Raw genomic sequence first — 17,716 nt, forward strand, 5'->3', positions numbered from 1 at the left:
AATTTATATGTCTGACGGAAAACCTAAACCACCAAGAGATACTACTGAAAATGAAATGGCATAGAGGTTTCCAAAAAAAACATGAAACTATGTAATTGATAACATACTTTGAGTCTTTTTTTTTTTTTCAATTAATGGACTATATATAGGAAATGGAATTAATGTGCAACTAAGCTTTGGAATCTGGATTCTAGACATGCCAAATGTAAATGGCAGATGGATTGTAATATGTAAATATCCTCCAGTATATAAGTTTTTTCCATGAATAATGCCTCTGTCCAATTCTTTCTTTCTAGAGTTACTCTTTCATGTCTGTCTGATCTGTTACAGTATTTGTCTTTCTTAGATTCCTCTGAACATGACTAGACAAATTGGAACTAATGATGGTTGAAAACCATGTTACTTTCATCTGACTTATTATAAGATAAGAAGTTGAATTAGGTACTCTAGTTTACTGTGTAAGACTTGATTTGTTGTCTGTCAGATGTTTCCAGTATTAAATTTTTGGTTAAAACCCCTTGGTCTGGAAGGTCTTCTTACATTTTAACTGGAAGAGTAATTTTTTCTACTTTTGTCATCCATTTAGATTCCTTGGCATGTGAAGATGTTTAGATTCATAATTTTACTTGTATTGGCAGAATGCGAAAAGCTTATTAGGGATTTCGCATATGCTTCCCTTATTCTTGTGCACTCTAACATTTTTAGTTGAACTCATCCACAGCTTTTGATTTATTGTTGGAATACTATTTTGGGTTACACAGGCTTTACTTCGAAAAGTTGTTTAAGTTGTGTCTTGCAATGCAAGGATGTTGAACCAAGAGCCCCAGCATTATTCTTGTAGCTTGTCACCCAACATAGTGCAATATGAAATCTTAACAACTCATTAACTGAATGGAAACTTGTCTATTTTCGAGGTTATGTGGTTTTCAGTAAAGTTGCTAACCCAATTTATACACGCCATTGCTGTTTTATTTTTATAAATGAGGTTGCAACCTATCCAATCTTAAAGAAATTACTTGTCACCTGTCAAACATGATGCGTATAACCACAATTGGTCACAAGAGTGCTGTGTTTTTTGTTAACTCAGGATCCACTTTCATATGAGTATCTTCCTTTTAATTCCTATAGCTACAAGCCTACAAAAGGAAGTCGGATTTTTTATTCAGAAAAAAAAACCAGAAGTTTGCATTTATTGTTTCTTTTTCTCATGAACTCTGAATTTCTGAAATTTCTATTTCTCCCTTTTTGTCAATTTTATGGCCAGTCTAAAAATCCTTAGATTTGTAATTCTTCTTTTGGCTATCAAAATATCCGTGATCAACAATTCTCATATGTTTTCACATGCCATGTATTTCTACAGAGCAGCTCTGGCCATTGTTAAGTTACATGGTGGAAAGAATCTATCTAGCTTAAATAGTTCCTATGAACAAACATTTATCTTATCATTTCCATCCAAACCATGTCTTTGCTACTGAGGCTCAGAAGAGCAGATGAAACAGAAAGTTTGAAAAAAAAAAAGTAATCATACATATTGCATTTGTCTTAGACACTGATTGATTGGCTTTGAACTTGTCCAACATTTCAGGCATGTGTTTTAGAGTTTGATCAGTGGGGCTATGAACTTGTCTCACATCTATGGGCTTGTATGCGTATGCTTGTATTCATGTGCCCACTTGCTCCTGGCCAATGCCCACGGTAGCCAAGTGGCAAAGTAGACGTTATGTAAAACCAAGGAGGTCGGCAATCTCATAGGCGTCTCTAGACAAAAAATGATATCATCTTCCATGGACCTCAGCACACAGACACCTCTAGAATCTCTGTAGTGAGTCTGTCTAACCCATTGGTTATGCATGCAAAAGACAAAGCGGAAAAGGTAGCCTTTATTTTATTTCTGACAGTTCATCAATGTGTTGGATGCCCCCCCTTCTTTGCCATTATATATTGTCCTTTTCTCCCTCTCCAGGTCCCTATTCTCATTTCACTCATTAAAACCCAAGTCCCAAGAATCTCTTTCCTTATTTTCTTGACAAAAAAAAATGCTGGTTGTCTTAGTATCGTACTATCTGAAATGGTGATGACTTCATTACTTACCTTCTAACTTGCTTTGATCTGTCATGATTATTACTGTATACTGGTGTAATCTCTGAAGTTGTTTATGCTTGTTTGTGTAGAAATATAACCTTTGGAATAGTGATTATTGCTACACTAGGGAACCTATTGATAGTGCCCTTTTAGGCGCTCAAAGCACTGTCTTGGTGTTTACCTAAGTGGATTTAGGAATAACTATTTCTTTGTCCTTTTCTTGTCTTTTCTTTATTCTAGAGAACAAGAGTGACCAACAGGATAGATTCTTAATCCTCTTAAAGAAGTAATAGATTTCTTTAGCACCGCAGCCAAGCCAACGGTTCTAATGACGGTAGCATCTAAGACATTGCTTTGGAGCATCAAGTGATGTTGCCTTTTATAACAGTAGTCAATCTGAAATATTCTGAGGCTGGATCACGCTAGGAATCCATATCCAACTTTTGACATGTTGAAAAGTTTACAATAAATTAGCAGGTGAGAATCGTGTTTTTGAGTTGACAAATAAATGGTTGTTTTAGCATTTTACAGGAACTGGTTTGTTGGACGAGGAACCCCATTTGAGACGAGATATAGCTTGTTCTTAATGGCAAGCAAATTTTGCTTCAAACATATCTCTGTCATTGGCACGGCACCCAAATTCGGGATAGCTTGGAAAACCCCTGCTCAGCATCTCTCAAATAAAACCCCAGATTTTACACCTTGAACGGAGAAGATAAATGCAACGAGCTACAAAATCGCAGGTAATGTAATTCCAATTTCCCTATCTAAACGCTACATCTGAAAGAAGACTTGGCGAGTAAACAGATGATCAATGTGAGCATTGATTTTTCTGTACACGAATGGGAGGTGGTTTGCTGCTACAGAAAACGCTACTGCTGCTACTCTTTGACATCAAAGACGCACAAGAAGCTACTCTGGGTGCCTTCTTCGATGAGGTCTTGCTACAAGGTCCAGGAGTATGGGGAGACCTCTGGCTCGCATCCAGTCCTCCTGCGTAGCTCTTGCATGCCTTCATCATCTTTCTCTTGTAAGGACTCTCTTTCTTGGGCAGATCCTCTATGCTGCTGACAGCAGAGAGTGATGTGTAGGATTGCGATTTCCCTTGATAGTATCTGGACAACCCTCTCCTGCAACAACCATTTTCAGTTTCAATTCAGAAAAAAAAAATGTTCTTAGGAAGCTGAACTTGATAATTTCTACTTTCTGAAAATCAGTAAATACTGACTTGATAGGTAAATGCTCCATGAGCGCAGATAACTCAGATAGAGCTCCATCTGAATTCATGTTTGCTGGTGCAGAAGTGGGAGCGGAAGCATCATCATCTTCTGAATCATCATCGTCGTCCGAGTTGCTTAAGAAAGAGTCAGAATCAAAGAGCTCTTCATCATCTTTATCAACTCCATGGCGCCTTTGATGGCGGTCTCTACCCATATCCACACTCTGAAGCGGCCCAAGCTCCCCTTGTAGCTTATCTATATCTCCTATTTGCTCTGCCTCAATATATATAAGCTGACAGCTTTGATGCCTCTGGGCAACAAACTTCTATGGCTTGCTATTATTTTAATGGTGTGGATGGAAACGGCAGCTCAGATGCCTTATTTTAAGGTCTTGGGAACACAACCTTTCATGCGAAGAGACGTGAAGATCTCAGTGCTGGCCCCCTCATGTTTTTGAAGGGTCAAGGTGAGATGCACCTTTTGCCATTGTCTTCTCTCCTTGTTTCAAGGATTCTTTCTTCCACATTATCTTATTAAATGGTTGGTCTTCTAATGGATAAGTTCTTTGAATAGGATTCATCCATATCTTTGATGTCAGTCTTTGCCTTCTGGACCAATTCACAGTCAAGTGTTTGGATGCTCCGAAGCAGGCTTCGACCCGACACGGCTCAACTAGTTAACCTAGGAACACAGGTCAGGTCAGTCTGTTCGATTAGTACAAAGTGGAATCTATTCCTCATCCATTAGATAGTGGGAATTTAGCTTTGGGGATAAGGCGAGGTGGAGGAAACAGGTGGTCAACTCAAATAGGTTGAGCTGTGGAGACAAATTCCCTTGTCCGCTGCTTTAACTTTCAGAGTCAGACCGGTCTTTTTCTGCCTCTGCCTTTTGCTGCCAATTCTTATTATAGTATACGAGACTAAACACAGCCAGCTGGGCGACCAACAAGGGATTTGTCGTCAATACCTGATCCACCTTCTGCACTTCAAAAATGCGACTTGAATTTTTAAATGTCCAATTGCTGTCTGAATTTTGAATTTTGTTTCTTCTATTTATTATTTAAAGATTCTATCAAGTCAATTAACAACGCATTGCTATGTTAAAGTCCGATGCGATGGTAAAGATCCATGCGTTCAAAATTAACATAGAGCATCTTAATATACTCGTGTTGTTCGAATTACTCATGATATTGTCATCTGTGTTTTTTATATTTACTCTGATCGATAAATTTTTTTTTAATGAGGTCGGATCGGTTATTTTTAAGATCAGTCGGTTAGCTGGTTTTGTGAATTAATAAAAAAAAGGAATTTTTAATGACAGGTCAAAAATAAATCAATAAATTGATGAAAATCATTAACATGAATTTTGTGCTGTGAATTGATGGAAACCAATTTTATAAAACAAATTAAAATTATATTCGCAGAAATTTTTTGGCAAAGTTAATGTACAGAATAGTGTTTGTTGACATATTCAATATGTAACTATTACAGTTTATTTATGAATTTTTAATATTAAGAGAAAATATAAATTAAAAAAATAGAATACTAATAAACTTTACTAATAAGATAGTGTTATAATCTATTGTATATAGTTATAATACTATTTATTTATATTATTTAGATATCTTAAAATTTTCATAGTTTTAGCTTTCCTATAATACATAGAAAAATGAGAAAACAATTTAAGTTGTAAATGTAATTGTGCTAGACTCGAATAAGCAAAAATCACAAAGTCTTTCTTATTAAAATCCTAAAAGGACATTTTTTTAAATTCATTGTTAAAAATGATATTTTATCTCATTTTAATCTATTTTTATTTTTAAAAATAATTTTGTTCAACGTTGTTGCAGTAGTTATGAATCATAACTGTTATAATATGAACATTTTAATTTTGATGTAGCTGTTACAATATGGGCACTTCAGCTCTCAGTAACAGTTACAATCCATAATTACTATAATATAAATATTTGATTAACACGGATCAATATTATATTATGACAATTATAAATCATATTTATTATAGCATAAATACTTTATCTTTAATCAAAACTGATTAATATTATATTATAATAACTATGATATCATAGCTGATATAACCCGTAGCAACTATGAAAGGGTAGTTATTATATAATTATAATAATTATCATCACATAGTTACTATAATAATATCAAAATGATGATATTTTTTATAATAAAACAGGGAGTAAGACGGGATTAGATGTTATTTTAATGATAAATGCAAAAAAATAAAGACACCTTTCGACAATTCTAATAATAAAAAGGACATCTATTGTGTTTTTTTTTTTTTTGGCCTCCCTTGCTCATTTATATTCTAAAAATGGACAACATATTTATAGAGCGATTTAAAAGTGATACCAAAAATTAAGTTGAATGGCTGGTGGAGCCACAATTGAGATCCGCTTCTATCTCCCCCTCACTCTCCGCCATCCCCAAAACAAACTTATTAAAGCACATGCGAGCAAAGCACTTTACACTGACTGCAACGAGAAGAAGGTGATTTGGAGGATAAATATACAAAGACAATGTCGTGGCAAACCTACGTCGATGAGCAATTGATGTGCGAGACCGAGGGTCATCACCTCACCGCGGCGGCTATCATGGGCCAAGACGGCAGCGTGTGGGCACAGAGTGCTTCCTTCCCTCAGGTTTTTGATCAAATCTAATGGCATTAATTTGATTTTCTAGCATGCATTTTCTTGATCTTTGTTTTCATTAATTACATTCTTCTAATTCATATTTCTATTTATGTTTTATAGTTTAAGCCAGAGGAGATCACCAATATCATCAATGATTTCAATGAACCGGGAACACTTGCCCCTATCGGCTTATTTCTCGGATCAACAAAATATATGGTCATTCAGGGGGAGCCAGGAGTAGTCATTCGTGGAAAGAAGGTTATCTTGTTCTTAGTATAGTTTAGTATGCGACTAGTTCTTACCTTTCTCATGGACAAGATTTTGTCATCCATGACAGGGCTCTGGAGGTATCACTGTGAAGAAGACTAACCAAGCACTGATCTTCGGTATCTATGATGAGCCCATGACTCCGGGGCAATGCAATCTAGTCGTGGAGAGGTTGGGCGATTACCTTTCTGAACAAGGCCTGTAATTCACCCCTCTTAGGCGCGAGCATCTCATATTCCTCCAAGGAAATGAAGACTAAAAACTCGCTTCATTTTTAGCTACTTTATGAATCCTTAATTTTTCAGCCATGAACATTTTGGTTAATTCACAAAGAGAGTGTTTGAGGACGAATTTTGTAATGAATGTTTCGTATTCGTGCATTTTTCCGCTGTGTTAACTATTATTTAATAAAGTGATTCCAGTAGATCTCTGCGAACTATGAATAATTCATTAGCAAATGTGTTTTTGTGATCTTCCATTTATATCATCGTTTGATATTGGATTCATATTTAGAGGCAGATTAATGGAGGACTGGACTCAAATTTGTAGGTAATACTTATGCTGCATGATATAAAATTGATGCTTCAATTTCTCTCTTTCTCAACCCATTCTTTCACCATCTCTGCACAAAATAAAACCTGAACGCGTATCCATGATATGTTCATTCCCTTCTTAAAAGCGAAATATAAGAGAGCAAAATAATAATGACGCATAAAAGAATTTCTCACATTTGCAACTTTTCCTTCCACAATCCGAACATGTGACAAGAAGTCCATAGTTTGTAAATATTCCTTGTTGCTTTTGGTGATCAATCGCTGAAGGGGTTGCATAGGATCCTTTTAAACACCATACAAGTAAATTACGAAAATTATGTTAACTCCAGAGGGCGAATAGAAAACTTTACTACATATCGTATAAATATCGAGAACAAGAGATGGCATCATGGCAGAAGTGACAACAAGCGGTTGGCTTTCCATATCTATAAAAATTAATAACATGGAATGACGTTCTGCATATATTACGCGCATGCATTCGTGCTTCCGTCAATTTAGATAACTTGTGCCGTGTAAAATGCATCATGCTTGCTCACAACATTGCTTACTGCCGAGGTTTTGTAGCCTTCATCGAAGGTCTTACGAGACTGCTGTTGCCTGTTGCCTTCCTCGTGCCTGTTAGGAGCAAGGAGTAATTTTTGTTAAGGGTATTAATTGTGTTAATTTATCACTGGACAAAAGCCGAGAAATACACATATATTTCAAACTTTGTACTAGACAAAAAAAAATGCAGAATCCCAAAATTTAACCTATAAAATAACTGGCAGAACTACTATCTCAGGAACCAATTAGCTAAGTTAATGATTATTTTGAGCGTTACTGGTTCCATCCTCTCTTATTCCATCTGCCAAAAACATCCAATAAGGATTGGGATGAAGGGCAAATCTCAATTTAATGGATTCCAATTAAATTTTTCTCAGTATGAATTCACAGAGGCAAACTTCCAAGAAGTTAGATAATATTATATTGCCAATGGGTTTGCAATCGATTGTAGAATCTACATTTTTTACCTCTAATGGCACCTTTAAAATGGAGGTCTCCATTGGGAAAAAAAAATGGAATTAAGAGAATGAGTCAGATTCGTGACATACCCTCAGATTTTGATGGTTCTTTCAATTTTGCCTTGTTAGATATTGATTGCCCTGTTTTCCCTGCAGTTCTATAGAGTCTTGACTCAACCCTAGGCCTGCACTCAGAACAAAGGACCAAAAAAGCAATTAGAAAATTTGCTTATCCTTCCTGCTTACGTACTGATGAGATCAAAACATGTGCATGTAAACAACAAAGAATTAAATAATTTCTTCAGCTTCCCAACAGCAGCTAACAATGAGACATTTAAACCATTTTAATTGAGCATAAAAAAAAACAAGAGCAATCTTTACCTTAGAAATTGAGAAAACACACTTCTAAATTAAAAATTATTGGTGATCCAAGAGATGTTGGAAATCTCAACACACTTCTAAATTAAAAATTATTGGTGATCCAAGAGATGTTGGAAATATAGATTAATATCTTTGACTTAACAAGAACAACAATAATGCACTTAGGATACGTACATCCTTCCTGTTGTCATCTCTTCTGGTTTGCTAGAGTAGGGAAAAAGTGCAAAATCAGTGGAACAGCTTACTGAATCATCACTTTCTCTACCCACCGAGCGTGCACTATCAGATATGTCACTTAATCTGTCTTCTAAACTGGCATCTCTGAAGCCCAAAGGGTCAGCACCAGATTGCAGATTCTGAACTGTATCCCCTCCATTAGTAGTGCAATGGCAGTGGTCCTCAAAATGTGAAGCAACATTATCTCTAAAAACTGTCATACTGTCTCTAAGATGAGCATCTGTAGTGCTTGTTCCACCTAGGGAAGGGATAAAGGTAGAGGATGCTGAGTGTTTTAATACAGAATATTTCTCATCTCTTGCCACATGAGACCGAGTTTTATGGTCCACAACCATCTGCAGCCGTTCAATTTCTTCATCCTTTTTTAATATAGTGTCTTTGAGAAATGCCACCTGCAGAGTGTTAGTGATAACCAAATAATTAAGCCTGCAATGATTTTTTATGGATAACAGGAAATAAACTCTATAGGGCCATAGGCAACAAGAATGGTGCAGTTGATTATATTAAAGTACAAAATACATCTCCACCAAAGTTAACGAATTCTTGAAATTTCAGGATTGTTCAGGCAAAACAAATGTTTAATCATTGTTAAGGGGCAATTTAAAAAGATAAAAGGGGATATGATAACACAAGCTACATTTATCTTAAAGATAGCTAGTGTCACTAGCAATTACAGTTGCACTTGCAAACACAAACAATTTCTACAGAGCTTCAACATAGCCCACAGCCAAATTCTAGCAATGATGTTTACATATCTCATATTCTTATAAAAAATCAATGAAAAAGGAAACTTTTTTTGGGAAAGAAATAACATTGAAATGGAAGACAAAAGCCAATACATGTGTTTAGAAGCAGGACAAGGGAGAAAAACCTGTTCTAATAAATCTTTTACATCCCTGCCATCTTTGTTGCTCCGTGCAGCACCTAACTCAACTCCAGACACTCTTTCAGCAAACTTTAGAGTACTAATAGTCTCGGAATATGATTCATTATCTGGATTTATTTGAACAAACATAAGCGTCTTTGCCTGTCCACCTGCAGTGTAAGCATACAAACATTGAGTGAGTACAAACATATGCATAGCCACAACAGGTCTTCAACGAAATAAAAAAATTGATACCTAAAGAACTTTGTAGAACTTGGGTTAGTTTACAATTTCTGTATGGAACATGTGTATTTTTTTGTGCTAAAGCAAATATAACATCTCCAAGAGCAGACAAAGATTTGTTTATATGTTGTGCTTCCTTAAGTCTATCTCCTGTTGCTTCAGAGCGTTCAACTCTTTCACTGCCTGCAAGGTCTATCAAATGAAGACAACCCCTAGATGTAGATCCAGTCTTCAAATCCACACCCCGAACATGGACAGTGAGAATACTGCAATAAGTTTAGGGGGGGAAAATTAGCTAACGAAACTAGCCTTAGCTTATATGCATGAACTGCAAGGAATAAGAAGACCTGTGAGATCTGCTACTTCGTTCATTGAGAGCAGTTGAACCCACAGCTCGGTTTGTTTGTCCAATATGCATTAATTGCAGAACATCTGAGGTCGAATTGACAGAATGCATGCTAGCATCAGGAACAGCAAGCCCGTTTGGTTGAGTAGTACTCCAAATACCTAGTGTTTGGTAGGTCAAGGTAAATAAAATTCAACAAATTTTCCAAATATTTTTCATAACCACAGATCAAGAGGTACAATTACGTAGGCATATGAGTAGAATATCAGCTACAGAATGTGAATAAATGAATTATCTACACTCATAAAAAAAAAACATCTGCTATAAAAATTTGAACTGAGGCATGCTTAAAGGATATCTCTTTTGGGGACCATCATCTGAAAGAAGATCGCGCACTTGTTCATTGTAAATTTCAACCATTTGAACACCAATTTCATATAAATAACTGTTTCTCCTCCTTTCAGAAATCTCAAAAAGGTCATTCAGAGCTCGGTAATTCACTCCCCAATCCTCAACTGATGCTGAATTAGGTCCACTCTTGGAACAAGAAAGATTTCAAGTTTCAGAAAACATGTAAAAAATGAAATTATAATCTAGAAGTAGAAACTAATTTAACTTCATTAACAAGAAAGAATAAAACCATACCATTGTGTACGTCTTCCCAGATCCAGTCTGACCATATGCAAAAATGCATACATTATAGCCATCAAGAACAGATCTTATCAATGGTTGAATATCCGAAAATATTTCAGCTGTTATTGAGGAAGCATGATCAATGCATTGAAAGAAGCAATATGAACGGAAACTACCAAGCTAAACCAAATATCACTGTGAATAGACTCAAAATTATTAAATGAGACAATAGATCAACAAAAACACAACCTTGAGAAGCAGCAGGACCAAAGACTTTGTTGAACTTGAACATCCTATGTCCATCTTTTCCATGTTTGAAAGGATTTCCAATAAGGAGCTCACCGTTCTCACCAAAGTAATCTATTGTCGTTGACTTCATATTTTGACCAGGGAGGAATGGTCTTATGCGGCAATATACCCTTATATTTCCTTCAAAATGCAAAAGTTAATTTCAAATGCATAGCAGACTGCAAGCTACCTTGTCCCATAAGTAGCCATATTATAGCTAAAGAACTACCTTTCAATTCCTGGACCTCATTATACAATCTCTGGTTTTCTGCAAGAACATTATGATAATTATCAGCAGCATCTGCTAGCCCTTTCAGCCTCAAACCTGAAAAATAGAAACAACATGCTAGTATTGAAAGGCACCATAAAAATAAAAAGCAGTTAATAATGAAAACTGAGATACTCTGTACCCAAATTAGTCATTTCTTCTTGATAATTCACTTGAGAATAAATGATGTCCTCCTTGACTGAGTTAGATGATTCCTTCAAGTCCTGAGATACTGAAATTTTTAGCCTAACAAGGAAAGACATATCAATGGGGGGAGGGAAAATAGAAGATTAAAAAAAATCAAACCTGCATTGCCTGCAGCTGAGCATGTATGAAATTTTTAACTTTGTTTTCCTTATCTAGCCACTTTTTAAATTTAGCTTTTGAAGCTTCCTCAAGTTCTTTTATTTTGTTCTTGGAATCTTCCAAAAGAAATTCAACTTCCTTTGTCTTCTCATCTAAGTGGGCTTTGTTTTCCTTTGCTTTATCCTCCAATTCTTGGATGCAATGTGAATACATTTTGTGTGTGGTCTCCGATTCCCTCTTAAGCTCTGCAATTACATTTTTCATATCTTCTTTTTCGTCGGACAACCTAATTATATCTTGTTCACAAATGCTTTTCCTTTCTTCAATCTTAAATTTCTCAGCCTACAGAAAGATATGTTGATGTCAAAAATAAGAATTGTTTTTTATCTTTACTCATAAAAACAACTAAAAAGAAACATCAAAAATAAAGTGCCATGTGATCTCATCATTTGTATCATTTTTTATGGTATAACAATACTGATCAGCTCCAAATTGCAATATGATGTTTGTAATGCAAGATCTCTCATCAAACCGTATTACAGTTATAGCAGGCAAAGAGTCATCTAAAGTATTGATTTTGCATTAACCCAATTAATTCAATCTTCTAATTGTAAACTCCATAGTGCTAGTCCCCCAGAACACAGGTTCAAATAACTGTTATACTCACATCTTTTTAAAGTGAACAGATATGAATTATACAGTGTATATTAAACAGACCATAACCAATTGCTGAGAGATAATTTAGAAAAGCTTCAGTGTTCTTTTAGATAATCACATTAAACCCTGTTTTGCACATGAATCACGATAGAACTTTGATATAGTAGAAATGCTTTGCGGTGTTAAGACTTCAAGTTGATTATTTAGAATAGAGAGGAGACAGAATAACCTCAAATGAACCTATGCGCAAATTATATTGCATCCAAAAAGAGATATGTCATGCAACACCTTCACAGTAAAAACTCACAAGACACAATGTATCTAAGTGTTATGGTTAAGCATGATAATTCATTATTACGGAATTATTAATTTAATCATTTCCAAGTTGAAACCTCTTAATCAGCTCAGCCACTATAAGTAAAAGAGAATTTTACTAAATTATTCAGCTCAATTATGCATCTTTTTCCATTTCAAGGATGAAAATAGTGGCCACTTAAATAGTAGGTAATGGATAGTTACATCCCTACATATATTTATGTATTTGTGCAGGTCTGGTTACAAAATCATAGAATTCAAATATATAGAACTCATTCAGAATCCTCAGGATGCAAAAGGAATTAGCTATAATTCTTTTGCAACGTATACCTACTATCTCAACAACACTGGTATTTTACCTTCTGACAGAGCTACTAGTATTTGTTTGTGAATGGTGACATCCCACTAACACTGTGTATCCATCTCATCTCACCTTTTGTATCTAAGATTTCATATCTTAATGTGAAATAATTATAAAATTTCACAAATCTTCTCCTTTTTGTCTCTTTCATATTAAACTATCTGGACAATCTCATTTTAAGAGTTGGAGAAAATTATTAGGATTTGATCCCACAATAGTCCCTCTCACCGTATTTGTTATTCATCAATGTAGAAAAAACTTTAAACATTCAATTACATGGTTTATATAGGTCTGCTGTCGTCCACCTGCTGCGACCACCATGCACCTCCTCCCTTTGGACACAGTCGACTCTACCATGATCACAAACTAATTGATGCCACCATGATCACGAATTACTCAATATGATCCCTAAGTTAGATTTAATCAGTTTAGTTGAGAAAATTAAAAAAACTACATTTTCTTATATATATATATGTTACCCTAAGGACCTTACTGCGAACACTCTGTGCAAACCTCAAACATTTATTCGATTTGAAATTTTTTTTGTGCTTAATACTATAACCCAACCCCTAAACCCTAAAGGCAAAATCTCGTAGGCATAACCGGGAGCTCAAAAAAAAATATTTGTGCTTAATACTATAACCCAACCCCTAAACCCTAAAGGCAAAATCTCATTGGCATAACCGGGGGCTCAAAAAAAAATTTAAAAATGAAAACTGTACAGGTGTGGATAGCGTCCGCAGGCCATGGTAGCATAAATATTTCGTATATATGTGTGTGTGTTCAAGTTTACATTATTTATTTCCTTGTTTATTTTAGAGTAAAGTCCATAAAAGTGAGTTAAAAAATTACCCCATGAAATTGCATCTTTAATGCAACTTAAATTCGGATACTAAAGCTCATATCTATGCACTACAAACATCTAAGTTAAAGAGGTCACACAGGTAAAAAAAAAGTAAAATTAGACTATGTTACCTAGCAAAGGATAGAAAATGAAATTCTATATTGTTCTCATCGTGAAGCAACAATTATTCCTTTGAAAATATAATGATTGTATCCATTGCTAAGATATAAGAAATAACAATTTGGGAGCAAATTAAGGATGAAATTTTAATTCTTTGCGCATAAACAAAGGGCAAAATTAAATCACAGAAGATAAAGATTTCCATACAAATATTATGCGATTGGCAGAAACTACATACCTTTATTAGTAGGAGTTGCTGCATGATTATCTGTAAGTTATGAAAAAGAACATGTCAAAAAAACAGATATTATGTAGTGATTGATGAGAACAGGAACTGTTTATTGATACCTTGTTTTCTTCATGTGCCCCCTTTGTCAATTCCTCTAGTACCCTTATTCTTGATGAGTACTTCCCTTCTTGAGCTTTAAATAGATTATTTTGCTGCAGATATACAGCTATTAGACAACTATAAAACAGTTTATATTGGATGCCATGTGTTATCTTACACTTTTTATATGCTCCATTTGAGTTGCAATACGATGTTGAATCTCTTGCACAACTCTTCTTAATAGATGTGCTACACGCTGAGGATAGACAAGGAGATATACAACCATTAAATCACGAAAATCAAAATAGACATGGTGAGATATGTGAAGAGTTTGTCAAGTAAACCAACAATTTGCTTTCCCCACAACATACTTGAGGTATCTCTCCATTCCTTCTCTCGATGCTTTCATCAAGAATCCCATTTATGATGATTAAAAGTGATTGAGCTGGGGCACTCTAATTTTTAGGATGATACAACCATAAGAACAAGAAATGGTTAAATCAATAAAATAAGCATGCATCAAGATAAGTATATCTAAAAGCTTACATCTAAACTGTTTGACTTTAGCACCTCTATAATTTTAGCAGATGAAAGATCAGAAACACGCCCTTTTCCTAATTGGCAAGCTTCGGGAAAATTATGTCCAGCATAATGAAAGGCAAATGATGATTCTGCCAAGTTATTGGAAAAAATACTTATATTAACTTCTATTCATTATCCATTAAAAGGAAAGAAGAAAACAATGATTCTTCAAGCATAATACATTCTGCACACAGTGATGAGCCAATGACCACAAAACAGTCAAAACAAAAGGGGAAAAAAATAACATTACAAGAAAAGGACAACATGTTTCAACTTAGAATTCACAATATCGAAATGTATAACAGGCAAGTTTTCCAATTGCTAAAAGGTAAATTTAAAGAAAATGCCAAAACTAATGAAATTTGTGAACTGTTTGAGTTTCCAGATTTAGACTGAAAAAAAACTTATAGTACCAAATTATTATTATATTTTTTTTAAGAAAAAAACATTTATTATCTACATCTGCCTTAAAGCACAAATAAAAGATCATCAAAACACAAATAAAAAGTCATCTCATTCAGTAAACTAGAAGAGGAATGGCAAACATCCATCAGCACTCTTCAATATATCTTATGATGTTTCATCCTAATTTTTGTTACACTATCCTGTGCACATCTGTAAGCATGAACTGTTGTATATAGGAGATAACCCAATAGCCAAGTAAATATTGCCTAGTGAAATTTGCATCATTATTTTACTAAAATCCACCTCGTGAATGAGATAAAATTTCTGATGGCAATAGTTTGGGACATGAACCAAATAAAAAACAAAAGCATCTTAAGAACAGTATCATAAATTCAACAGATATCAATATTAAATGCTACAAGCATCAATAGATTACATGGTGAAAATAGATACATTATAAGGTCATATTTCTCTACCGATACATTTATAGTTGGTATTGTTGGTGTTGCAAGGTTGCAAACAAAGTCCCAAGTTGAAAATACATGGGAAAGATCATGGGTTTATAAGGGAAAGATATCTCCATTGGTAATGAGATCTTTCGGTAAAGCCCAAAAACAAATCATAAAGGCTTAGACCTATAGTGGACAATATCATACTATTGTGGAGATATCTAAATTCTTTTGGCCCTAACAATTAGCATCAGAGCCCGGATTGCTAAAGGGTTTAACCGCAGACTGTGCACAAGAGCTATAGTCTAATCGAGTCATGTGAATAGAATATTAATCTCAAACAAAGGAAGTGGGGGCTCTCGTATCCGGATCAAGAGGACCAGACACCCGACGGGAAATCCTGGTGGGCAACTAGACAAAGAAGCCCTAGTTGCGGTTAGGCAAGAAAGACCTAGTAAATCAGTTGGATTGAGGGACAAGGAAATCTTAATAGGTCGGGTGGACCGAAGGGCAGGAAGACTTAGTAGGTCAGTTGGATCGAGACGCAGGAAGACCTGGTGGGTCGAGGATCGGGCGTTAAAGAGATAGGTTCTCCGCTTGAGGGGGGTCATGTGGTCCTTCATTTGAGGGGGGATGGTTGGAGTTGCAAGGTTGTCAACAAATTCCCATATTGAAAATACATGGGAAAGATCATGAGCTTATAAGGGGAAGATAGATATCTCCATTGGTATAAGATTTTTTAGATAAAGCCCCAAAACAAAAGACCTAAAGTGAAAAATATCATACCATTGTGGAGATATTTAAATTCCTTCGGTTATAACAATTTGTATCAGAGCCCAAACTGCCAGCTGTGCACCAAAGCAATGATCTAATTAAGTCATGTGAGTAGAATATTGACCTCAAATAAAGGAAGTGGAGTCTCCCAGGATCAAGAGGATCAGACACTAGGTAGGAAGTCTGATGGACAACCAAGCAGAGAAGCCCTAATTGCGGCTAGGCAAGGATGACATAGTAAGTCAGTTGAATTGAGGGGCATGGAAGTCCTAGCAAGTCTGGTGGACCGAATAGTAGGAAGACCTAGTAGATTGATTGGACCGAGAGACAGGAAGATCTGGTGGGTCGAGGATCGGATATCAAACGGATAGACTTTCTGCTTGAGGGGTTTTGTGGTCCTTCTTTTGAAGGAAAAATTGTTGGGGTTGCAAGATTACAAACAAAGTCATACATTGAAAACACATGGGAAATATCATAGCCTTATAAGGGAAAATATCTTCATTGGTATGAAGTCTTTTTGGGATAAAGCTCAAAAACAAAACCATGAGAGTTTAGGCCCAAAGTGGATAATATCATACCATTGTGAAGATATCTAAATTCCTTCGGTTATAACAGGTACTTGGCCCTAAAATTATACATGATATTTACATATACACACGTAGCCTATAATAAAGGCAAACAACATTTAAAATGGAAATACTTCATTATCATCCCACTTAAATGTATAACATAATAAACAACATTTAAAAAAAGAAAGAAGAGGACTTCCTAATAACAGTGTCCTTAAGCAATAGGCTATACAATAGTATTGACCAAATGTTAACATCTATGCAAATCCTTCTCCCTTTGACAAAGGAAGAACCCAATTTTCAGATGAAAGGAAGAACATAGGCATCATGCAGCCCATGAATCAATAGCATCTTCAAGAGATGAATACGGGATTCAAATAAATCTGATAAAAAATTTATCAGCAAACCTTCTGGAAGGTTCCACCTCTTTCTTAGCTGGATCACAGGTTCATCATAGTTGGCAGCACAATCTTCCATAACTTTTGAATTCAAGTGATCTCTGAGGGACAAAAGACATTCAACAACTCCAGAGATAGATCCCTGAGACAGTTAAGATGATCAGTACCAACCAAATGAGCAGAAAAAATAAAACACTTATAGGCTTAACTTAATGAAGAAATCTAATTTCGTCTATTGGAGTATGGATTCTATATGTGTTCTTGCAATTAGTTCATGTCCTGATTCACTTAAATTTAACAAAGTGGACCATCACCTGCTCCAGGTCTGCAACTCTAAAACTCGGCAATCCCATTTCCTCCATGACTGAAATGAACTTTTTGATGTTGATCAATTGCTTATCAGAAGAATTAGAAGAATCTCTCGGACTCTGTAGAACATGATAATGCCAAACGGGGAACTATTAACCATCAGAAGACACATATCTATGTCAGATTTACCATAAACATCAACTGGTTTCCAATCATACCACGGAGAAAGATGGACTGATCCGGCTCAGAACCCCACAT

The 17,716-nt window shown here is 35.4% G+C and overlaps 3 protein-coding genes and 1 long non-coding RNA gene across 4 annotated transcripts; 2 read left to right on the forward strand and 2 right to left on the reverse strand.

Annotated features, from left to right (window-relative positions):
- Window positions 1-2,722: 2,722 nt before the first annotated feature.
- LOC121977002 lies at window positions 2,723-3,817 on the reverse strand. Its single transcript, XM_042529472.1, has 2 exons — window positions 3,311-3,817; window positions 2,723-3,212 (listed from the first exon to the last, which is right to left on the reverse strand). The coding sequence occupies exons 1-2, from the start codon at window positions 3,514-3,516 to the stop codon at window positions 2,894-2,896; spliced, it is 525 nt and encodes a 174-aa protein (XP_042385406.1). The 5' UTR covers window positions 3,517-3,817; the 3' UTR covers window positions 2,723-2,893.
- On the forward strand, window positions 3,626-4,221 carry LOC121977010. The gene is made up of 2 exons (XR_006110721.1): window positions 3,626-3,768; window positions 3,876-4,221. It is a non-coding gene; the product is annotated as an uncharacterized LOC121977010 (long non-coding RNA).
- A 1,579-nt stretch (window positions 4,222-5,800) lies between these two features.
- LOC121995442 (profilin) lies at window positions 5,801-6,528 on the forward strand. The gene is made up of 3 exons (XM_042549211.1): window positions 5,801-5,967; window positions 6,079-6,216; window positions 6,296-6,528. The coding sequence occupies exons 1-3, from the start codon at window positions 5,845-5,847 to the stop codon at window positions 6,428-6,430; spliced, it is 396 nt and encodes a 131-aa protein (XP_042405145.1). The 5' UTR covers window positions 5,801-5,844; the 3' UTR covers window positions 6,431-6,528.
- Window positions 6,529-7,114: 586 nt separating this feature from the next.
- On the reverse strand, window positions 7,115-14,426 carry LOC121977015 (kinesin-like protein KIN-14K). The gene is made up of 16 exons (XM_042529492.1): window positions 14,321-14,426; window positions 14,151-14,228; window positions 13,993-14,085; window positions 13,883-13,912; window positions 11,348-11,689; window positions 11,184-11,265; window positions 11,003-11,098; window positions 10,735-10,914; window positions 10,498-10,604; window positions 10,211-10,389; window positions 9,854-10,018; window positions 9,519-9,772; window positions 9,270-9,433; window positions 8,336-8,790; window positions 7,871-7,965; window positions 7,115-7,394 (listed from the first exon to the last, which is right to left on the reverse strand). The coding sequence occupies exons 1-16, from the start codon at window positions 14,339-14,341 to the stop codon at window positions 7,324-7,326; spliced, it is 2,412 nt and encodes an 803-aa protein (XP_042385426.1). The 5' UTR covers window positions 14,342-14,426; the 3' UTR covers window positions 7,115-7,323.
- Window positions 14,427-17,716: the final 3,290 nt, after the last annotated feature.

This window comes from Zingiber officinale, chromosome 1B, assembly GCF_018446385.1.
Source record: "Zingiber officinale cultivar Zhangliang chromosome 1B, Zo_v1.1, whole genome shotgun sequence".
Taxonomy (NCBI): Eukaryota; Viridiplantae; Streptophyta; class Magnoliopsida; order Zingiberales; family Zingiberaceae; genus Zingiber; species Zingiber officinale.